Genomic DNA, 25,378 nt, shown 5'->3' with positions numbered 1-25,378 from the left:
GACCAGGTTAAAGTCCAACAGGTTTATTTGGTAGCAAAAGCCACTAGCTTTCAGAGCGCTGCTCCTTCGTCAGGTGAGTGGGAGATCTAAGTGGCATTTGCTACCAAATAAACCTGTTGGACTTAAACCTAGAAATCATAGAAACCCTACAGTGCAGAAGGAGGCCATTTGGCCCATCGAGTCTGCACCGACCACAATCCCACCCAGGCCCTACCGCCACATATTTACCCGCTAATCCCTCTAATCTACACATCTCAGGACTCTAAGGGGCAATTTTTTTTTTAACCTGGCCAATCAATCTAACCCGCACATCTTTGGACTGTGGGAGGAAACCCACGCAGACACGAGAAGAATGTGCAAACTCCACACAGACAGTGACCCAAGCCGGGACTCGAACCCAGGTCCCTGGAGCTGTGAAGCAGCAGTGCTAACCACTGTGCTACCGTGCCGCCCTGAAAAACCTGGTCTTGTTAAGACTCCTTACTGTGTTTACCCCAGTCCAACGCTGGCATCTCCACATCATAAATATTCTGGGGCCTTGTATGGCTAAATTGACATGCATTGAACACCATTTTCTTTTGTATAAAAATAGCATTCTCATAACATTGAAAACAATGTGCTGAAGCTACAAAAGAATAAATGCATACCTAACAGCAGAAAGTGTGTGCAATAGCACTAAGCAATCCCACAATCAATTCAGATAAAAGCTCTGAAAACCTGCCCCATCCAGTTGAGTGGCCAATTAAACAACCAAGAGGAGGAGGACGAGTTTCTACCTTAATCTCCATGCTCAACGATGGGTGAGCCCTGCATATTTGGTGCAAAAGGCAAGGCTGAAGCATCAGTAACCAAATTCAGTATTAGATACAGCAAAGGCAATATCCTAGCAGTAGCACTGAAGATCTATACTCCAAAATTAACCACATGCTGAGTCATACCATTCCAGTACAGCTACAAAACTGGTCTGTGCCTGGCACTATGGAAACATTTCCACGCATGAAACAGAGAAATCCAATCCAGACGATTACCAGGGCTTCACTCTGCTTCCAATCAAGCAAAGTAAGGGAAAATGTTGGTGACAACTCTGCGCTTACACACCAATAACTTGCTGACAATGCTTACTGGGTTCAGCCAGGCCCACTCAGCTTCTGCTCTCATTGCAGTCTTGGTCCATAGATATATCAATCAGCATTGTGAGTCAATCCACAGCACATGGACTGCAGTGTTTCAAGAAGGCAGCTCATCACCATCTTCTCAAGGACAACTAGGAATGGGCAATAAATGCTGACCAGCCAGCAAGGCCCATGTCCCATGAATGAATTTTTAAAAAGCTGAACTCAATATCAAGGCAGCTTTTGATCAAACTTGGCTTCAAGAAGCAAAGTTGAAGTCAATGGGAATTGGGTACAGGGGGATAACACTCCACTGGTTGAAATCATACCTAGCATAAAAAAAGATGGTTGTGGCTGTTGGATGTTAATTATTTATTTCAGTCCCTGGACATTACTACAGGAGTTCCCCAAGGCCCAGCCATCTTCAGCTGTTTCATCAATGATTTTCCCAACATCATAAGGTCAAAAGTGGGGATTTCACCGATAGGAATGTGCAATGTTCAGTACCAAACTTCTCAGATTCTGAAACAGTCCAAACCAATATACAACAAGACCTGCACAACATTAAGACTTGGGCTGATAACTGGCAAGTAACGTTCACACATGTACCTACCATTTTGCCTTGACATTCAATGGCAATGCCAATGCTGAATCCACCATCCCACCCCCTCAAGCCCCCAATAGGTTTATCATTGATCAGAAATTTAACAGGACCAGCCATATAAATGCTGTGGCTACAAGAGTAAGCCAGATGCTGCAGCAGATAACCAATCTCCCAACTCCCCAAAGCCTTTCCAGCATCCACAAGGCACAAGTCAAGGGTGTGATGGAATACTCTGCATTTGCCTGGATAATGCAGCTTCAACACAAGAGACTTGACACCATCCATGGCAAAGCAGCCCACTTGACCTGCACTCCATCCACTACCTTAAACATTTGCTCCCTTCACCAGTGGAGCACAATGGTAACAAGAGTACCAGAAACAAGATGCATTGCATTAATTCACCAAGCCTCCTTTGACGGCACCTACTAACCCACAGCCTCTACCACCTAGTAGGACAAGGACAGCAGAAGCATAGGAATACTATCACCTACAAATTCCTCTCCAAGCCACACATCACACTGACTTGGAACATTAGTGTCACTGGTCAAAATCCTGGAACTTCCTCCCTAGCTTTAGCTACAGCAGATGGGCTATAGCAGTTCAAGAAGGTGACTCACCACCACTTTCGTAAAGGCAATTAGGGATGAAAAACAATCATTGGCATATTCTAGCAATGCTCACATCACATGAAAGAATAAAGAAAAACAGTTGCTTAGATGTTTGTGTGCTCAGAATAGTCTTTTTAAAATTCAAAGAGTCTTTTTAGTGCAATAATTTTTAATTCAATAGGACTTAATGCAGAACATTCTGGATTGGGGTTTCTAGTCATTGCTCAATTCACAAGTTTGATTCATGTCCATGTATGCCTATCTCCTCTCATTATCCTTCTAAACACACCACTGTTGAGTCACATCAATTATATGCTTCATTTTTAAATGCAACAATGATGTTCCAGCTTATCAATGGTTCACTTATTTGCCTGTACTTGGCCAGTTTGTCCTTAGATTCAGCAAGTTTTCAACATCTTGTGGGGCCAGTTTATAAACTCCAATTTCATTCAAAGCTGCTATTGCAGTGGGTTGTTCAGAGTAGGCAACTGCATCAGTCATATTGCCAGAAGCAGTCTGTAGCACTTCACGTAACAACAGCGCTGATCCCACATTCAGATTCAGGATGACACAAGCTTCTTTCACTCTAGGGAAAAAAATAAGTCTGAGAACGTTCCATCCCATTCAGCATTCTTCTAATTATAAATGTTTCATTAATACTGAATTTTTACACATGACTTAGTAAAATTTAGTAAAAATACTCCATATTACACAATTTCATATGACTGACATGTATATAATTACAAGCTCCATAAGAATGTTTAACCAAAATTCAGAGAAGTAACGGGTCAATAATAATGGGGAGCTTTTAACTAACATTGTTAAGTTGAGAAGCAGTCCTTAAAACATGGAGCTTATGCCCAAAAATAAGAAACTCCCAATAAAATTAGGGCAAAATATAGACAGGGAAACCAGATTTATCAAAAACAGAGAAGTTAAAATGTGTAGTGACTGGTTGTCAACAAAAAAAGTTAATTATATGGGTCTATAAAAACAAGAGGATAGATGGCAACCTGGCCGACAAGAATAAAACTGGTTTGCTTAAAATAAATACAGCAAAATAACTTCTTTGCATGCAATGTTAATCTGAAGCATCTGAACAGGTTTTCTTACCAACAGTTATTTTACTTAAAATACCTTTCTTTAAAATAGTCAAATACATATATTGATATGAGATTGCTGAATACAATACACCCTGGAGAGAATTATTGAGTCTTATCAAAGCAAGGCAAGAGAAGGACTTCCTGAGTATTTATGCAGAATGTGGGGGAAGAAATAAAAATGGTGGATATGTATTAAGAGGGGAATGTATTAAAATGTTAAGATATCAGAGAGGAGTGAATGGATGTTCTCAGTTTGGCAAAATATAATTAGTAGCACACCTTGGGGGTTCTCAATTTCCATATGCAAAAATGACAAAATGCAGCAATATTAGCACCATTTGCTAATCATAAATTCGGAAGAACTCAGGAGAACAAATGTAAGGAAATAGAATGAGTAGATATACGCATATACAGGACTGCAAAAGAGGGAAAAATAGAAAATTGATAAATGGGATTTTAAGTTTAATATATTGCAGCACTGGGTACAAAGTTAAAAAAGTGATGAAACTTTACAAGATAGTTGAGAGTCCTGTGCGGAGTGTTGGACACCACATCATAGAAATAATACTGGAGTCATGGGGAGGTGGTGGCACAGTTGTATTTTCACTGAACGAGCAAGTCAGAGACCCAGGATATTACTCCGGGGATCTTGGCAAATGGTGAGATTTGAATTCAATAAAAATCTGAAATTAAAAAGTCTAATGATTTGTTGACTGCCATAAAATCGCAAGTGGTTTACTATTGTCCTTTAGGAGAGGAAATCTGCTGTCCTTACCTGGCCTGGCCTACATGTGACTAAAGACTCACAGCAACATGGTTGACTCTTAAATGTCCTTTGAAATGAGCAAGAAAGACACTCAGTTGCATTAAACCATTAAAAAGTCTAAAAGGAATGAAACTGGGCTGACCACTCAGCATCAGAAATGACAATGGCAAACTCAGCCTTGTTGACCCTGCAAAGTCCTTCTTACTAACAGCTGGGGACTTGCGACACAATTGGGAGAGCTGTCTCATAGTCTAGTCAAGCAACAGCCTGACATAGTCACAGTCACGAAATCATACCTTACTGGCAATGTTCCAGACATCACCATCCCCGAGTATGTCCTGCCCCATTGGTAGAACAAACCCACCAGAAGTGGCGGCATAGTGGTATAGAGTCAGGAAGAAGTTGCCCTGGGAGTCCTCAACATTGACTCTGGACCCCATGAAGTCTCATGGCATCAGGTCAAACCTAAAAATGAGGTGTCAACCTTGTGAAACTACAACATAGGACCACTTGCATGCCAAACAGTATAAGCAGCTAGGGACATAAGTGATGCCACAACCAATCAGGTCTAATCTCTGAAGTCCTGCCACATCCAGTTGTGAATTAAACAACTCACTGGAGGAGGAGGTTCTACAAGTATCCCCTTCCTCAATGATGGGGGAGCCCAGCACATCAGTGCAAAATACAAGACTGAAGCATTTGCAAATGATCCATTACAGTCCCCTACAGAGATCCCTAGCATCACGACGATGCCAGTCTTCAGTCAATTTGATTCACTCCATGTTATATCAAGAAATGGCTGAAGGCACTGGATGCCTCAAAAGCTATGGGTCCTTATAATATTCCAGCAATCGTACAGAAGGCTTGTGCGCCAGAGCTTACGGAGCCCCAAACAAAGCCTTTCCAACACTGGCATTGACCTGGCAATGTGGAAAATTGCCCAGGTGTGTCCTGTACACAAAAAGCAGGACAAATCAACCCAGTCAATTACTACCTGATTAGCCTACTCTGTATCAACAGCAAAGTTATGGAATGGGTCATCAACTATGCAATTAGGGGTGGTCAAAATCCTGGAACTCCCTCCTGAACAGTAGTACAGGTGTACTTACAACATGGACTGCAGTGGTACAGGGCAGCTCGCCACCACCTTCTCCAGGCAATTCGGGATGGGCAATAAATGCTGGCCTAGCCAGCGACACCCACGTCCCAAGAATTAATAAAAAAGTCATGATGCAGATCTGAGATGATATCAGGAATGAGAATGAATTGTAGAAAACCTAGAGCCATATTCACTGTAGCAATGGGAGATTAAGCAGATATTTAACACTGAGTGGGCAATTGGTGAAGATACTGCTATTGGTCTGTAGATTTGTAGCAAGGAAACATGAAATTAGGATTAGTGACTGAAGGAAAAAAGTAAATTTGAGTTTTTGTTTTAAATATGCAAGGTTGTTGGAAATTGGAATACATTATGGGCAGCATGGTGGCACAGTGATTAGCACTGCTGCCTCTCAGTGCCAGAGATACAGGTTCAATTCTGGCCTCAGGTGACTGTGCAAATTCCACACACACATTCTCCCCGTATCTGTGTGGGTTTCCTCCGGGTGCTCCAGCTTCCTTCCACAGTCCAAATATGTGCGGGTTAGGTTAATTGGTCATGCTAAATTGCCCCTTAGTGTCAGGGGGACTAGCAGGTTAAATACATGGGGTTAAGGGATAAGGTCTGGGTGGGACTGTTGTTGGTGCAGGCTCGATGGGCCGAATGGCCTCCTTCTGCACTGTAGGGATTACATTGAGTAGCTATTGAATCAAATTCCATGCATAGAAGAGATTTAGCTTAATATTTAAGGTAAGGTATAATAAAAAGAACAAGATAACAGGAGATTATTCCAATCTGTAGCTTGCACATGCTAAATTGGCCTCCTTTGCCTTTTGATTCTAAATGGTACTCATTTACAAACTTTCAAATGTTGTCAGCACATTTAATTTTAAAGTTACAGCAGCTATGTCTCAATAATCTCAAAATAAAAGAATGCAAATAGTTTTATTTCAATAATTCCACATTAATTTAACATTTAATCAAAACTCTACTCTCCCCTCTTACTTAAATTGATGACCTATTTATGCTAGATTCTGCATTAGGCAACAACATTTCTTCGACGTATGGTACTAAACTAAAACTGCCAGAAAATATTCAGCCCACACTCAGTATACATACTGTTTGAAGTAGTTTTCTGGTCTTTTGCAGTAATGGGCAAACAGTGGGAAAAGATTCCGAGTCATGTCAAACTGCAGCTGTGCTGATCCACCTTCATTGAAGTGATTTGCCAATATAATCTATGCAATTGAAAGTAAAAGCAAAACAATTTAAAAATCCGATAGTAACTGACAGCAAACTAATAGCTGTAGCATTAATAGGCACTTTTTAAGATCATGTTATTCAACACCAAAACATTAACTCACTCCATGCCACAAAACTATAGCAGTAAACTCAATAGATGATGCATTTCTTCATGTACAGTTTATATACAGTTTTCAGGGAACTGGAAAATGTCATAATTGATAAGCAGCGACTGAGTGATAATTGTTCCTTTACCCAAGTGATCAGCTGAAAATCTTTTCTCTCTGATAGTTTTAAGAGTCCACTGTAAATGAGTACTCAACATGATTAAAAACCCCTTATAATTTGCACATACTGCCAATTTCATCAAGTTACAAAGAGGTTAAGTTATATGGCTGTGCATTAGAATGCGCCCTGTGTGCAAAAGTGGAATTGTACTGGTGCAATACCAATAAAGCTCATTAGAACAACATATTTTATTTATTCTCCCTGCCAAAGTGGACGATTTCACATCTGCTCACATTATATGCATTTGCCAGGTTTTTGCCCACTCACTTAATTCCTTTGTAGCCTCCTTACATCCTCCCCACAACTTACTTTACTACCTATCGGTGTGTCATCACTAAACCCAACAAGTATACATTCAGTCCCTTCATTCAAGTCATTTATATAAAATTGCAAAAAGTTGAGGCCCCAGCACTGATCCCTGTGGGACACCACTCGTCACACCCTACCAACCAGAAAAGACACATTTGTGCCAACTGTTTCCTGTTAGGTAGCCAATCTTTAATCTGTGCCAATGTTACCCTCTACACCATGAACTTTTATTTTCTGCAGTAATCTTTGATGTGGCACCTTATCAAATGCCTTCTGGAAATCTAAGTACAGTACATCCACCACTTCCTTTTATCCACAGCACGTGCAACTCTTTCAAAGAACTCCAATAAATAGCTTAAACATGATTGCCCTTTCACAAACCCATGTTAGCTCCAACTGATTGCCTTGAATTTTTCCAAGTGCCCTGCTATAACAACATCTTCAATAATGGCTCCTAACATTTTCCCTTTGACAGATGTTTGGCCTACAGTTTTTTGTTTTCTGCCCCTCTCCCTTTTTGACAAAGGAGTTACACTTGCTATCTTCCAATCTAATGGAACTCTCCCAGAATCAAAGGAATTTTGGAAAATTAAAACCAATGCATCAACAATCTCATTGGTCACTTCTTTCAAGACCTTAGCGTGAAGTCTATCGGATCAGGGGATTTGTCAGCCTGCAGACCCAACAATTTGCTCAATACCACTTATTCCCCGGTGATTGCAATTTTTCCAAGTTCCTCACTGCCTTAATTTTCTGATTTACAGCTATTTCTGGGACGTTACTTGTGGCGCCTATAGTGAAGGTATATGCTAAACACCTGTTTAATTCATCTGTCATAGCCCTACTTTCCATTACCCGGTGAAGGAATTTCATGAGCAATATGAATTCAGAGAGGGTATAAGGAAACTAGAGAATAATTTAAGTTTAGGGCTGGGGTTATTTTAGAGAAAGATTGGCCCAGTGGCAGAGGCAGTTAATTGGATGGTTTTGATCTTAGTGACAAAGAAGTCCATAAGTTTCTTGCACTTATTCTGGAAGATGGAGGAGATGGGGAAAGAAGTTTAAGAAGTTGGTTTGCAGCACAAAAAAGCAGCCAGGGTTATTTTTGCATTCCAACAGTCTGATTAGATAAGAGCAGAACCCAACAATGCTTTATGTGGTCAAGCCGGGTTTGGTGGTACATGACAAAACCTGCAATATCATTTTAGTCTGCATCACTCGGGACCAGAGATGAGGGCCATACCAGGTGAATAGCCACTGAGAGAAAGTTTTTAATCAGGACTAGGGCATTAAAGATGGAGGAAGTTGCTTCCAGAAGCATACAATTTCATGAGAAAGTACTGGTAACTGGATACACTCACCATGAAATGGGATTTGGAGTGGTGATTCACAGAATCTCTGGGTGATGAAGCTTTGGAAAGGCGAATAGAATCAAGTTTTATTGCATAATATCTAGAACGTAACAGCCCTGAGGTAAGGAAAGCCTGTATATAACTTTATAAAGACCTCAATTAAAGTACCATGTGCAATGTGGTGTTCCACGTTATTGAAAAAAATATTGAGCAATTGGAGAGAATGATTTCATAGAATGGTGCCTAGCATCATTACAAAATGCAAATGAAAAGGACTCGAAAGACTGATTCTTTTTGTTAGAACACAGGTTATAAAATGGTTACTGCACAGGAGGAGGCCATTCAGCCCCTTGGCATGTTACAGCTCTCCACAAGAGCATCTCACCATGTCCTTCACCCTTGCCTTTATTCCTGTACCTTTTTATCATAGACAATATGATAGTAGGAGTAAAAATGTGAAAGGTCCAGACAGAGTAGACAAAAGTTTATCAGTCGAGGGGTTGTCGATGCATGGTTAGGTCCAAGAGATTTAGAAAAGTGAGTAAGAGAAACTTATTTGCATAAAGTTGTGAAGCTGTGGATTTCATTTCCAGGCGTTTGAGTTAGAAGCTGTAAATATTCAAGATTAGCTCTGACAAGTGGATGAACAAAAATAAGTTGAGGGGATGGGGGAACACGGTAGATAAATATGATTAGGATTATTTGTTCACATGGAGAATAAACCCCCAACACAAACTGTTCAAGTCAAACTTTGTAACTTCAATGCCTTTCTATTTTGGCACTGTAGCTTGGTCAATTGATTATTCAGGTAGAGTACCTCAAATCTGGCAACTTCGGGACCGAGCCAATATCAGATTTCAGAACTTGCCGGTTTTCGGAAAAAAGTCTGAGCACCTTCATTCAAATTGGAATACCTTAATTCAGGGAATAGGGAACACAGGAAAGCCACAGATAAAAATGCTCTGTATTGGAAATGAAAACTATTTGTTTTTTATTCAAACAAAATTGCACAGTACTCTTTATTAACTCCATTTGAAGTGACTTGGACCAGCTGCAAGGTGGCAAAAAGTGCCCAGGGAACTTTAAGGCTTTTGGGAATCAAGTGCAATGTTTGAATTTAAACTTGTGAGCTTCTAGTTGGTAGCCTCAATGGCATCAAAATTCAATGCTGGTACCTAGTACCACAGTACGAATAGGCATATGTCCTGATCCTAAGCACAAAAAGAGCTAAATATTCTACAAGAGTCTTTTCTTTTTGGGCGAGTTTAGCTGTTTCTGCTACCTTTGCACTGGGTTGGACAGGGTCAAAGTTCGCTGGAGCATGGGAAACATCAGGCAACTGAAGCCCATCAGTACTTGGCAGCTCCCTGAGCTTTTCTGGGCTAGGCTGGTAGAGCCATAGAATCCCTACAGTACCGAAAGAGGCCATTCAGCCCATTGAATCTGTACTGACCACAATCCCACCCAGGACCTATTCCCATAACCTCACACATTTACCCTGCTAATCCCCCTGACACTAGGATCAATTTAGCATGGGCAATCAAGCTAACCCACACATCTTTGAAATGCAAAGTAGAGTGTGGAAACAATTTCTGGATTAAGACGACGGCCAGTTTTCAGATAGCAAGATTTGAGGTACTCTACCTGCATACTGATCCAAACCAGCTGGGAAGTGCGTACACACCTATTAATCTATATGATATTCAAATGTTTGACTATTTTTTGATTATTATTTCTTGTAATATAGAAATGGTTATGCTTTACTGGTTTGGAAATAAATTACAAAGCATTTTATGTATTTTGAAATCCCAAATTACAGACTACATTTTATTTATTTAATAACTTATAAAATAATTCAATAAGGTGCAATAGGTAAAACTTCTAAGCAAGCTCAAACAAGCTATAATCATAGTCTTAAAAGTTCTTTAAAAAATCTAAGTTTTCATTTGTTGGTAACTTACATCCTGGTAGATGAACAAGTCTAGCTTCTCAGCAAGCATTTGCCAAAAAGATTTGAAAAGTGAGTGACAGAGTTCCTGCTCCAACTGCAACAATAGGTCTCGAAGAGTCAGTAACATTGGACAAGCTGAACTAGACAGACTCATCACTGCTTGGTCCGACTGAGATGGCAAAAACAACCACCTATAAAATAAATAACTTACATTAGTGATCTTGTATCCAAAGAGTTTTTAATCCCCAGTTATGGAATGTGCTGAAATTAAATCATTGAGCTAACGATTAGGAGTGGTTACTACAAGCAAAGTGACAGCAATGCTATGCATCTTCAACTTAGCAAACAACAGCAGCAGCATATGATTTTAACATAAAACCCCAGGTGATATTGGCAGTATAATAGGACAACCTGTGGGATAAGCAAGTTATTTCAGCCACAACAAAAGTAGTTATGGTGTATCATGTAGCAAAATCTGAACTGCAAAACTATGAGACCAAACCTCAAATAATTAGGTTATCAACAAGTTTCAGTTAGAGGCAATATATGATTGTAGTAGGTTTCATGTCCAAACTTGACAATAAAAATATAAACTTTTTAAAAAATAGCTACTGTAAAAGAACCCACCAAATACAATATCCATTTTATAATGGGAGGGGGCAGAAGACAGAGAGAGAAATACTCAAACAGGAAAAGGTTTCATCAATATATTTAACTTCAGAGTGAAGGTAACATATTTTGTACAAATAGACAGTACATAATAAGTAATCATGGGACATTTTATCCAAAAAGAATGGGAAACAACCAGACAAAATTTGTCTGTGGAAGAATTTCTGTAGAAAAAATATTTCTGTGGAAGAATTTAAAGTTAAAGATTATTTATTAGTCACAAGTAGGCTTACATTAACACTGCAATGAAATTACTGTGAAAATCCCCTAGTCGGCACACTCTGGCGCCTTTTCAGGTACACCAAGGGAGAATTTAGTACGGCCAATGCATCGAACCTTTTTCAGAAATGATGATATCTACTGGCAAACTACTTGTATTTTTTTTTAATGTCTATCAATGACTGAGCTTCGGAGTGTAAAACCTCATGCTCTGTCAACCAGGTATAATGTAGTAAGGTGTAACCTTGCAATAAACTGATTTTTGATCAATGTTAAATATAATGATGATTCAACATTGGCTCATTATAATCAAATATTAATTTGCTTTAAATCGAGCCCTTGGTGGATCTTGCTCAGCATTTAATACTACACAGGAAAGCAATTATTCAGTGATCCTTGAAAGTTGGATTAAAATTATTAATGTCTCCAGTAACCATGTGTAACATGACTGTTTTATATTCCTTCCAGGTTCTGCTAAATGACATGGCAGTGATAAATTTATTAAATTGTAACAGAGTTAATCTTTACACAGTTCATTAAAACCACATTCAGTTACACCATTATCATAAACATTGCATACATTAATTTGCATTTTGAAGTTCTTGGTACCACTCTTTTGCAACTAATTAAATTTGTTGTTAATACCCTTACAGATTTTGGGAACAGAACTTCTGCAAGTGGACCAAATTGCTCAAATTTATGAAATTAATGAATTCAATTCTACATGTCATGTCACAACTGACCACACTAAACGTGAAATTGTTTTGTATTAAATTTAATGGCTTGGACTTTGCAGTCAGCAGCAAAGGGATAACGCTTACCATTCACCTCACATCTGCCTGAAAATATTTTGTAGGCTTGGCCACAGAGATTTCCTCTAATCTGTCATCTTTTCAGGATGGAATCATCCAAAGGGGATCTGTGGTATGTGTGTGCAGAGAAAGCAACACAGAGGTTCTTCAACTGATCAGATTGAAGAATCTCACCAAGACAGAGTCCAAATCAGGAAGTATAAAGCAAGGAATATAAAATTAAATGTAAATGATGTATACAAAGCAAAATCTGGCAATGGGCAATAAAACAGGATTAGTGAATGACCGTCGTTGTAAATGATCATCTTCATGCAAGTGCGATTATAACATGGTAGAATTTCACATTCAGTCTGAGGGGTGAGAAACATTGGTCTATACAAGACAATCACAAGACTATGACGACAGAGTCAGTTAAAGTGGACTTGAAAAAAAGATTAAAATATTAGCTGATAGAGAGGAGGTAACAGACATTCGAGGAGATAATACATAATTCAGTCACGAGGGGACATATGTCCAAGGTGAGAGGCAGGACGTTTCGGGGGAAATGTGAGGAAAAACATTTTTACTTAGATGGTGGTGACGATCTGGAATGCACTACAGGGAAGTCAAGGGTTAGGATGGACAGGCAGGAATGTGGAGTTATGGTCACAATGAGATCAGCCATGCTCTCATTGATTGGCAGAGATGAATACTGTAGAATTTCCATATTTCCTCCATTATAATGCTGAGCGCTGATAGCCTCAGTGTTACTCGTCTCCCAAATTCTAGGCCAAATACTGGATTTTACCAATTGTTCAATAGATGAATGCGTATCAGTGTGATTTCCTGAAGCATACAAGCCTGGAATTACTCCAAGTTTAATTTCTGATCTGGATTAAGTTAGTTAACTTCTGCAGGGACTCTCAGACACGATGTAGAGACGCCAGATGGAACATGCACATATGGATGTCAGGCTAGGCCAAATCAGATTTGGCTGTGACAATATCTAGATTCACTAATGGAGACTGCCCAGCTTTGGTAAAGTTCCAGTAAGATGCCACTATTCCAATATGATGCTGTCTTCAGCTGCAAGGGGGAAAAAAAACTGATGTAGCATTCAGCTTGTAAACTTTGCATGGGCGCTGAATCACCCCCAAGAATACTAACTCTACCATAACTGTTTAAATAAGTGCAGAGATTTTGAAATAAATTCAATCCTTCTGGGGTTTTTGTAACTAAATAGTATTCGTTTCCTTTAATGGGCACTGCAGCAAATCAGAAAGATTCAAGATATATTTCTCCCAATCCAAGAAGATAAGCCATTAATTTCATTAAAAAAAAATTCGATCCCTCCCTATTGATGCCATAGACAGTAATCAATTAACTAACTTAACTAAACAATTAACTAAATTAACTGAAATCTTAGTTAACTAATTGCTATGACGTTTATTTCTCCTGTTATACATGAAAATGCAATATAGCAGCTGATCAAATTTCCAAAATATTCACCTTTCCTTCTTGTAAGGTTTTGCTTTGTCCTTCACTTCTCTAAAGACATGCTCTACTTGTCGTGTCAACATGTCATATCGCAGGCGCTCTAGCAAATCAATCATATTATCAAAGACAGAGCTTTCAAGAGAGGCCAGCTGGCCAAGCTGTAACTCAGTCATGGTGTTTCTTGCTCCACAAACCTCAAGTGCTGCTTGCTGAAGCTGTAAGAAGAACTGCACAAGAGGGCATTACATTTCTAAGCTTGGAAAATAGCACTTTTGATCCAATTTCATAAGCATGCACCTTATCCCCCCTAATTACTATAACGTCAACTGTATAGTCCCAATATTTAATATCACTCTGCTCCTCCATCACAGTACTGCAATTAATTATTTTTCATAAAGTTAAACAATTCATAATATTATATTATTAAACAGTTTCACTACACCACTTGGCTTATTGATTTGAAAAGGGAGAGCATGATTCAACAGTCTCTAAATTGCTTCAGAAACTTCTTTCAGTTGTTTTCACTGATGAACAAAATGAAATATTTGAAATACTGTAACATTTAGTGAACAAACTAGCCTGATAGCATGTGAATTTTAGCATTTTAAAGGGGTTATTTTTTCAAATCACTGTTGAACCGAAACCTTGTCAGTCCATTCTGACGTTCAAAATGCCTGATCAATTTCCATTAGCAATCACTACCAAAAACTAATCACACAAAATGGCAGTCACATTAATAGCTTAAAGTAATTAACAGTTTGTGAAGCACTTTAAGTGGTTCAATAAAATGTAATGGGGGCTTTATATAAACATAAGCCTTTCACTTAATGTCATAACACTTAGTCAACCTACTCTTGTCCACATTACTCTATTGGCAGAGATACTTAAAGTATACAGAGTTATTTTGAAACGGATGTATCCATTCTTGCCATCAAAAACAAGTATTCCATAAGAGGCATGAATATTCTTACCACATTGTCTGCCCAATCTGCTAGCACTGCTGCTATGTAGTTGACGGCATTCAGGATGGCACAGTAACGGGATCCTAGAGGAGAACGGGTCTCCTCTTTCATTACTTGAGTCAGACGAATCCTGAAATCATCAATCAGCTCTTTCTGTAGTTCCAAAAACTGCAGTTTTCGGGCTGCTGTTGGAAGACCCTTGTACCGGTCTGTTAAGATAAACATGGTAGTCTAATTTATGTAGCAGTTCAGAAAAATAAAAAGTGGAAAAACAAATATTATGTGTACAAAAATATCTGTGCAATATGGCTCCTTTGCTCTTAATAAATATATAAAATTTCCCTTTTTCTAAATCCAACTCCAGAAGTAATTAAAACGTGCATTAAAATTAAAGACAGACAACCAGAAAAATGCACAAAATTCAAACCGATAATGATGCCTGATGACAATATTGCCTTTAGTGACTGGGTCAGTTATAGAAGGCACTTCATCCCTTAAAAACTATCTTCCCTAAACATAATCTTTCTGACATCCTATGTGACTAACAATCTTTCCACCCAAAATATGCTTTATTCATAAAATATCTGAAAGAACATTACAAACATTTCAAAATGGCCATCACGAGTGCAATAATATTCAGGTCGTCTACATAGATCATGATGCACTCTGAAGTGCTTCAATACAATTGTGATACATGCAATATTCACCGTATATTCAATGTGAGCCTGAGGGATTTATAAAATTTCCAGCCCCTTTGTGTAGTACGGCTTGAGAAGTCTTAGAGAGTGATCTTTCCAATTGCACCTTTGTGGTGGCTGCCCCAAGCTTCAGTGCATCCCCAGCACATCGTCCTAAGCTTTGGAACGTGCCAGTCTGCAACACTTGGTCAGGGATATGACTGTGGCAACGGTAAACTATCCCGACTTGCTCTGACTGCACCTTTGACATGATTGACCACACCATCCTTCTCCACCATCATCCAGGTGAATGGGATTGCACTTGCTAGTTCAATTCTTATATCTGATCAAAGCCATAGAATAACCTACAATAGCTTTTCTCCATGTTTCCGCAGTGTTACTTCTTAAACCCCAAGGATCAATCCTTGACCTCCTCCTAATTATCATATAAATGCTGCACCTTAGTGACACCATCTGAAAATTCAGCATTAGTTTTCACATGTGCACTGACGACACCCAGCTCTACCTCACCACTATCTCTCTAGATGACTCTCCATTGTTGCCAAATTATCAGACTGTTTGACTGCCATCCAGTGTTGGATGGGCAGAAATTTCTTCCAATTAAACAATGGTAAGACTGAAGCCATTGTTCACAATCCTTAGTGTCAGATTTGACTCCAAGGCGGGCTCCCAACGCTGTATGTGCACGAAGAATACCCAGTTCCAACTCCAGAACATTCTCTGATTCTGCCCCCGCCTCAGTCCATCTGCTGTTGAAACCCTGATCCATGCCTCTGTTTTGTTAATATCTGACTATTCCAATGCACTGTTGGCCATCCTCCCACAATATTCCCTTCACAAATTTGAGGCTACCCAAAACTTTGTTGCCCATGTCGTTACTTGCAGCAAGCCCTATTCCATCATGCCATTGCTCACGGACCCATATTGGTTCCTGATGAAGCAACAGCAATTTAAAAATTTTTGTTCTTGTTTTCAACTCCCTCCATGGTCTTGACCCTCCCCATTTCAAATTTCCAGCAGGCAGACACTCCTGGAAGGTATCTGTACTCGAATCCAGGCCTCTTGAGCATTCCTGATTTTAACTGCTCCGCTAATGGTAGTTATGCCTTCAGTTGCTTAGGCCCCAATCTCTGGAATTCACTCCCTAAACCTCCCCTTCCTCTTTAAAAATACTCCTTAAGATCTTTGAACAAGTTTTTGGCTATATCACCTTACATAACTCAAATTTTGCTTCATAACATTCCTCAGATGCATCTTGGGATGTTCTATGTTGAAGATGCTACATAACTAGAAGTTGCTGCATTGTTTTAATTTTTAGAAATATTTAATTTGTAACAGTTTCCAACTAAAGTGACGCAGTGACATACTTGACCTCATTCTGATCAATCTATCGACTGCAGATATATCTGTCCACATTGGAAGGATTGACTACCAGACTTATTATGAAGACAAAGTCTCACCCTCACAGTGAGAACTGCCTCCATTATGTGGTGAAGTACCAATGCTTTGCTAAATGGGAGAGAAAAACAGTCCAAAAAATTCAAACATGGGCCTAAAGCAGCAAAACTGTATATCTCCACAATCTGCAATCTCATAGTCCAGTACATCTCTCACACCTCCATCACCATCAAGCCAGGAGGCCACTAGTTCAAGGAAGAGCAGAGGAGTTAACCCTGGTGTCCTGGCCAATATCTATCCCTCAATCATCATCACAAAAAGAGATTAACTGATCATTATCACATTGCTGTTTGTGGAAATTTGAAGCTCACATATTGGCTGCCACATTTCCTAAATTACAACAGTGACTGCATTTCAAAAGTATTTTACTGGATGTAAAGTGCCATGAGATGTCCAGTGGTCATGAAAAATGCTATACAAATAATTCTGGTTCAATGGAAAGCATAGAATATCATGCCAGTGCAGCATCAAGCATAACCTAGAATGAAAAAAAAACCGAATGAAGCTACTAAAAGACTACCTGTTTGTTAAAGACCAACAGCTGTTTGCAAAGCTATAGATCTCAAAATCAACAAATCAGAACAAAATTCGTTCCTCCTTCCTGATGGGGAATGGTGGCAAAGGAAACTGACTGGGAAGGAAGCTTCATGAATATCCCAATTTTTAACCATGATGGAGCACAGTGCAAATGGGACCTGCAAGCTTGAAGCTTACAAGCTACCTCAGCCATGTGGAAAATCCTAATCAGCATTCTCCAAACATTATACTCACCCATGTTCAGCCATTTAGTTTACACCATACAACATTAAGAAGTAGTTGAGTACACTATTCATAGCCAAGGTTATAAGCTCTGACAGCATCTTAACTATAGCATTTTAACCATGAAAAACAAAACTAGCCAATCAATTCTAGTGCAATCATGACACCGGAAGCTGTCCATTAACATGGAAAGATGTCAGATATATCCTGTCCAGCCCAACAGACCCTAATGAATAACCTGATTTCTAATACCCAGTTTAGTGCTGGCAGACCCACTGAGTGCAGAATCATGGCCTTGACCCAGGCATGGACACAAGAGCCAAATGCCAGAGGAGAGAAAGATGTAACTGCCCACATCAAGACATCACTAGAAGAACTGAAACCACGGAGAGTCAGTCACCCTTTGGTGCCTGGGAGGTATATCTGACACAAAGGAAAACTGTCACAATTGTTGGAGACCAATCTTTGGAACCGTAGGACTGCCTCAGGGCAGTAGAAACATAGAAATAGAAACATAGAAAAACTACAGCACAAAACAGGCCCTTCGGCCCCACAAGTTGTGCCGAACATATCCCTATCTTCTAGGCCTACCTAAACCCTCCATCCTATTAAGTCCCATGTACTCATCCAGGAGTCTCTTAAAAGGCCCTATTGAGTTTGCCTCCACCACCAGTGACGGCAGCCGATTCCACTCGCCCACCACCCTCTGTGTGAAAAACTTCCCCCTAACATTTCCCCTGTACCTACCCACCAGCACCTTAAACCTGTGTCCTCTCGTAGCAGACATTTCCACCCTGGGAAAAAGCCTCTGAGAGTCCACCCGATCTATGCCTCTCAACATCTTATATACCTCTATTAGGTCTCCTCTCATCCTACGTCTCTCCAGGGAGAAAAGACTGAGCTCCCTCAGCCTATCCTCATAAGGCATGCCACTCAATCCAGGCAACATGCAACACTCAATCATCAACCACCTTCCTTGTTATGAGGTCAGGAATGTGGTTGTTCACAGAAAATTCTACAATGCTCAACCGGGCATTGAAGGCACAATTCCTTCAATAATGAAGCAACCCATCTGAGCCTAAAACATGACCTGGATAATATCCAGGCTCAACTGATAAATGATAGAGAAAATTCAAGCTACAAAAGATCATCTCAGCAGGAAGTGACTCATCAAACTTCTTGTGGCTTTCAACAGTACCACAATTGCCAAACCCCCACCCCAACATCAACATCCATTTCTCAGAAATTGAATTGGACTAGTCATATCAACACTGTGGCAGGATAGAAGCTGTTACTCTAAAACAAAGTGGCTCACCTCTTGACCCATGAACGCATTGCGTACAAGATGCAAGTTGGGAGCATGATGGAATATCAACCACTCACCTGGATAAATGCTGCAAGAATTTTCACAAAATTTAACACCTAGAATAAAGCAGTGTGCTCGATTGGCACTCTGCCACCAAATTCAATTTACAACCCCACCATTATTTTGCTGTCCTGCAATCTCTGCCACAGAGAAGTACAAGTGCAGCAATATAACTGCGACACTATCTCCAGGTCACTATCCAAGTCACACAAAATCCTGACCTTAACATTTATCACTGGTTTCTTCATTTACACATTGTCAAAATCCTTGAATTCCCTACCTAACACCATTGTAGGCTCATCAACACAAGCTTTCAGATGTTTAAGAAGTCCCATCACCACCTTTCAGGGCAGCTAGGGATGGACAATAAATGCAACTTAATCTGAATCGCCCTCAAGCCGGAGAACATTAAAAAAAAAGGAACATACAGAATTAATGCAGTAGATGAAAACGATAACAAATTAGTGATAAAGTCAACTTCAGAGGCGTTATCCCTGGTGTCCTGGCCAATACCTACCCCTCAATCAACATCACAAAAACAGATTAACTGGTCACTATCACATTGCTGTTCGTGGGAATTTGCTGTACACATATTGGCTGCTGCATTTCCTACAACAGTGGTTGTACTTCAAAAAGTACTTCAATGACTGTAAACTGTATGTATTTTTCTTTTAATGTTCACCAAAGTAAAAAAACAAAGATGAGTTAGATAAATATTCTACATTTTTCCCAATTAACTTTATTGGATAGGAAGAAGTTTTGCAGCCAAGAATTCAATGACTTGAGCAAAATTCATACTAGGATGAGTGAATTATATCTTTCTGAAGAAAGCAAAGGAGTTGGACCTGGAAATTATTTTTAGTTTCTTAACTATCTTTTGTCAGTTGCTACTTAAGTGAAATAAGGAGAGTTCTATGAAGTAGAAATCATAGAACCCCTACAGTGCAGAAGGAGGCCATTCGGCCCATCGAGTCTGCACCGACCACAATCCCACCCAGGCCCTACCCCCACATATTTTACCCGCTAATCCCTCGAACCCATGCATCTCAGGGGCAATTTAAACCTGGCCAATCAACCTAACCCGCACATCTTTGGACTGTGGGAGGAAACCGGAGCACCCGGAGGAAACCCACGCAAACACGAGGAGAATGTGCAAACTCCACACAGACAGCGACCCAAGTCAGGAATCGAACTTGGGACCCTGGAGCTGTGAAGCAGCAGTGCTAACCACTGTGCTACCGTGCCGCTTTGTAAATATACACTATAGTATACTTGGGACACAAGGAAGTAAAATACTAATCTTCATCAGAGCCTTCAATAAGGTGTTACATAATATTCCAATGCATAAGGTCACTCATGTGCCTGTAAAAAATTGGTTTGACCATCAGCATCTGGAAGACAAATGTCATGGTCCAGGATGTTGCCACATTGCCATCAGATACTAGAGGTTGTTGATAGCTTCACATATTTGGGCTCCACAATCACCAGCAATCTGTCACTTGATGCTGAAATCAACTCATGGGTCACAAAAGCTGCTTCATTATCTCCAAGCTGAGTAAAAGAGAGTGTGGAAAAACAGCAACCAGACTAAGAATGCCAAACATTGAGTCTACCAAGTCTGTATCCTCAGCACACTCCTCTACTGTGGAAAGACTTGAAGAACAGATACTAGGCAGGAGAAACGGCTAAACAGGTTACACATTCACTGTGTAAGACAAATCCTTTGCATCTCTTAGCAGGACAAGGTCACCAACTAATAGGTCCACCAACCTGCTAATTCCATCAGCACACACTCATTACTAAATCAATGACAATTTGTGCACAGTTAGCTGACAGTCGTATACTCAAAAACCATCTGAATGGTGAACCGGTCATTGGGTAATGTATTGGGCATCCCTAACTTCATAACAAGATCACCTGCAGGTGAAATATGAAGATAACGGACATTGTCACAGACATCTGGGAAACAGTCTCTGACAGCCATGACCTCTGGAGACTGACTGTTTGGAAGGGCATTGGAAGAGAAACATTGGCAAACAGAAACAAAAAGCTTAGTTGGCCAAGAGGAGGGCCCAGAGAAAACAAGAGGCCAGTGAATCATGGGCCTTCTCAGCCCACTGTCTCCCTCTGCAACAAATGCGGCAGAGACTATCACACCAATGTGGGGCTCCTGAGTCACACTAGGTGATGCTTATCATAGTTGATTACTATGGTGCAAACCATCTTCTTACGGGACAGAAGGCTGCCAGTAAGGTCAAAGCATGTTGAGTCAAAGGACAATTGGCAGAATGATTAGTTCGCCTGTTGTGAGTAGAGATAGTTTGCTGTTCACAATAGCAGAAGGTAGAAAGTGCAGTCCCACAAATTTGGTGCTGTTGCGCAGAATTTATAATATTGAATTAGACTTGGAATCAAAAACAGTTTCTAAATTTGCACAGCAAACTGGGGGGGGGGAGGAAATAAACTTGCAAAATAGGCATATAATTGGCAAATTAATTTCAACACAAATGAGCACAATGTACTACATTTTATTAAAGAAATAGGGAGGTAACATATTATACAGTCATAGTCATTATGGCACAGGAGGCCATGGGTTCTGTAGAGCTATCAGTCTCAGTCCCTCATACTAGCCCCATAACCCAACAAGTTTATTTCCCTCAAATGCTAATCCAATTTCCTTTTGAAATTGTTAATCATCTCCACTTCCACCATTCTCAGACAGCGAGTTATGGGTCACTACCATTTGCTGTATAAAACATTCTTACTCACATCTCCCCCGCATTTCTTGCCCAAAACCCTAAATCTGTGTCTCCTGTTCTAGTACCATCAGTTACTGGGAACAACTTTTCTCTGTCTACCTTATCTAAACTTGTCATGATTGTGCACATCTCTATGAAACATCCTCTCAGTCTCATTTGCACCAAGGAGTACAAACCCAGGTTCTTCCAACCTCACTCTGTGGCTAAAATCTTTACCCCAGAACCATTCTCTGCATCCTCTCAAAGATCTTAAAGTGTGGTAATAAGAACAATCTTAATGGGATTGCGGAGCCAAAGGATCACTGTGTACCAACACACAAATCACTTAAGTATTGACATGGGATATTAAGGCCAGAAAAAAAGATAACACAATTTCAAAGGTTTATTTCCTGAGGAATAGAACTGAAAGGTAAATAAATTTTGCTAAACTTTTATTGAAATTTGGAATACTATCTTATCCAAAGGATATAGATGCACTGGAAAGAGTGCAATAAAGATTTACAAGGATGTTAGCAGAAATTCAAGGCTACAATTATCCAAAAAAGGATTACCTCCATGAAACAGTGACTGAGGAAATAGTCACACAGAGGTGGTCTTTTTTGATGTAGTAGGCACAGAAAAAGTGTTTCCATTTGCAGGGAAGAGAAAAGCTAAAGGTCATCGATACAAGACAGTGAGCAAGAAATCAAATAGGAAATTCAGAAGAAACTGCTTTGCCTAAAGAATGGTGAGAATTCACTGGAAGGAGTTTTATAAACATAACTAAGGGGATGCTTAATTAGCATGCAAGGGAGAAAGATATAGAGGACAATGCTGATTAGAGTTAAATGAGGAAGGAAGGCAGGAGACTCGAGTCGGGTATAAATGCAGGTGCGGTTTGGATGGGGCAAGTGGTCTGTTTATGTACTGTTTATTCCAAGTCTGCTTTACCTGTAATAACAAGAAGTAGTGTCATGAATGTTTCAGCACAATCTGGAGCTTTCATCTCATCTACATCAGCGATGTCCTTATACTGGGATGTCCATGCAGCTTCTGAAGATAACACAGAGTCCATCTTTTCTAAAGCAACTGGAATCCAAGATTGTAGGAAATTGTTAATATCTTTATGAATCAGCATTGAATGCCTATGATTTGGTGTTCATTTTTAAACAACAGAAATATATGTGCATATCATTTGTTTCAATATAATTTACCACTTTATACATGTAACAATACATTTCTAAAATATTATTTATTCACTAGGATTTTTATGCAACAATGAATCAATCATATATTTTATACACTCATACTGACACACTGTGCCAAAGGAAAATTAGTTTTAAAAGCAGTACTCTTCTATTACAACCTACATTTTTAAATATCCCAAAGTTTCACGTATGCTTACATTTTCTTTCCACTGTCAACCATTTCTGAAAGCAGGTCTCTTCCGAAAGGATGTGCATACAGCATGGGAGGTTGTTGGGATAGCCATAGGCACTATGTAGCTCTTTCTCAAACAACAATATTTCATCTACCATGTGGCAAAACAGGCCATCATCATAGAGGAGCCTGGGAATATCAGCAGACATCTTCTCCAAAACCAGCATTACCAGACCCCGTGAGAACTCCAGCTAAACAACAAGGGCAGGTGGAAACATGTTACTGGAACAATTCAGACTAAACACTGCCAAGTTTCATAATAAGCTTTTGTGAGCAAGGTATGATCTGATAATATGTCCCAAGATTGCACACCCTAATTTTCGGATTCAAACCATAACAAGATATACCATTTTTGCAGCTGTGGAGAAAATATTATACAGTAATGTGTAAATAGGGTGTGAAAACTAAAAAGGTGACATTGGTGTAAAATGCTCCAGTTTAGTTCTCCTATATTTTTCTGATCTTAATTTTAAACTTTCAATTGCTGAATGTGTTACCCAAGGAGTCAATTGTTGGAAATCAGTTTAAATTCTTCCACATACTCAAATAAATAAAAATATTCTGTAGGGCAGTATTAACTGTGGGGGTTTTCATACTCTGTAAATTAAAAATGTTTCTAATCTTTTTGTTCATGAAAATTGCGCATCAGATTTGGTAAGAACAAAGATGAGAGAAGAACCAAAAGTAGGAGAAAGACAGTAGCAAAATCAGAGACAAATAAAATACTACAGGTTTAAATATCCTCACTTATCAGAAACAGGCTGCTAGAAATTCTTTCTTAATTACCGAAAGTGAAATATTTTACCATTTCAACCAACGATGCCAGCTATTTGCAGTTTGTAACTTGTGTTTTAAAAGAACTCTCCTGGTTTTTCATGCTTCATTACTCAAATTGGGAAACATGCAACAAGGAAACACATCTAAAATAATAAATGAGTTCCTAAAATATGTTTATAAACAACTTTATATTAAAAGAATATTCCTACAAATATATAGTGCATTATTTTATGTAAACTTACTTTAAAAGCAAAATTTTCTGAGTAAAATTATATGGAAACTTACCTTGGCATCCAAAGAAGAGCCTGTTTTATCTACGATAGGCTGAATTTTCTCTTCAAAAAACTTAATATGGTTTCCAATCCACATTAACACTTGTGTCAGGTACCACTCTGGCTATAAAATAAAATGAACATATCTGTTACTCGCTCCAACATTTAAAATAGTTAATGTGCATATTGCATCCTAACCTGGCTTTAAAAATGTTTGGGCTAACAGTTCAAAAACAAGGAACATTCAGTTCACATTAGAGGTCCAGACAAAAACCTATGCCTATCTTGTTCACAAAGATAGATCTTGCTGGAAAGTCCTATTTTTTGGTCTAGCAAGGTCATAATAGGTTAAATGGCCTCCTTTTGTGTTGTAAATTTTGTATGATTCCCTGTTAACATCTTTAGCTTTCTCAAAATGCCAATCCAGATTTAAAGATACGAATATATTTAATCCTCCCCCCGCCCCCTCCATTCAACATCTACCAACAGTTTATCATTAACTAATAGCCAAAATCACCAAAAAAAGTTGATTTCTAGCTTTGTATGTATATATTAAGTATATCCTACAAGGTCACTATTGCAAGATTTTATCTTTAGTTTTCTCAAAGTGCAAAAATTAATTTCCTTCCTCTAAAAGCTAAGATTTAGTAAGCTCCTTCCCACTGCATTCCATTAATATTCACTGTCGATCCACATGGACTAAAATTATTTTTGTCCTATTATGATGACAACTACATTCGATTTTCTTATGCAATTCCTTCAGACTGGTGCATGAAAGAGATCTGTCAAAAAACTAGTCTGGCTGATCCCAAATGTGTGGCATCTTGAAATTTGGTTTTCTATGTAACACTATCTGGAAAGATGGAGAGTCTTGCAACAATGCAGTATGACCGTTTCGGGAAGATAGCTGTTGAATGAAGATCCATTAAAATCATTATACCAATCAATGAAACAAGCCGAGTTCTAGATTTATGTACACGCGCACACGCACACGCACACACACACACACTAAATCTACTATAATGGAAGACAACTTCAATGGATAGTGGCAGCATCTACAATATGCACTGCAGCAATTCACCAAGGCTGAAAATGCTGGAAAATCTCAGCAGGTCTGACAGCATCTATGGAGAGAGAATAGAACCAATGTTTTAAGTCTGGATGACTCTTCGTTAGAGCCATCCTGACTTGAAACATTGGCTCTATTCTCTCTCCACAGATGCTGCTAGACCTGCTGAGATTTTCCATCATTTTCTGTTTTTGTTACAGACTCCTCAGTATTTTACTTTTAATTCACC

General features: G+C 39.3%; 1 protein-coding gene across 1 annotated transcript in view; it reads right to left on the bottom strand.

Annotated features, from left to right (window-relative positions):
- Window positions 1–283: 283 nt before the first annotated feature.
- The window catches only part of rint1 (RAD50 interactor 1), a 42,946-nt gene continuing 17,851 nt past the window's right edge, over window positions 284–25,378 (bottom strand). The window contains exons 6-13 of the mRNA XM_078235682.1: window positions 24,094–24,204; window positions 22,997–23,222; window positions 22,543–22,680; window positions 14,582–14,781; window positions 13,623–13,837; window positions 10,445–10,625; window positions 6,412–6,530; window positions 284–2,910 (exon numbers count right to left, since the gene is read on the bottom strand). Coding sequence (XP_078091808.1) covers window positions 2,688–2,910; window positions 6,412–6,530; window positions 10,445–10,625; window positions 13,623–13,837; window positions 14,582–14,781; window positions 22,543–22,680; window positions 22,997–23,222; window positions 24,094–24,204 — 1,413 coding nt within the window. The 3' untranslated portion in view covers window positions 284–2,687. The remainder of the gene's footprint in view (window positions 2,911–6,411; window positions 6,531–10,444; window positions 10,626–13,622; window positions 13,838–14,581; window positions 14,782–22,542; window positions 22,681–22,996; window positions 23,223–24,093; window positions 24,205–25,378) is intronic.

Source organism: Mustelus asterias, chromosome 19 (assembly GCF_964213995.1).
Source record: "Mustelus asterias chromosome 19, sMusAst1.hap1.1, whole genome shotgun sequence".
Taxonomy (NCBI): Eukaryota; Metazoa; Chordata; class Chondrichthyes; order Carcharhiniformes; family Triakidae; genus Mustelus; species Mustelus asterias.
Note: the sequence above shows the minus strand (reverse complement) of the source record. Positions and strands in the feature narration are given on the sequence as shown.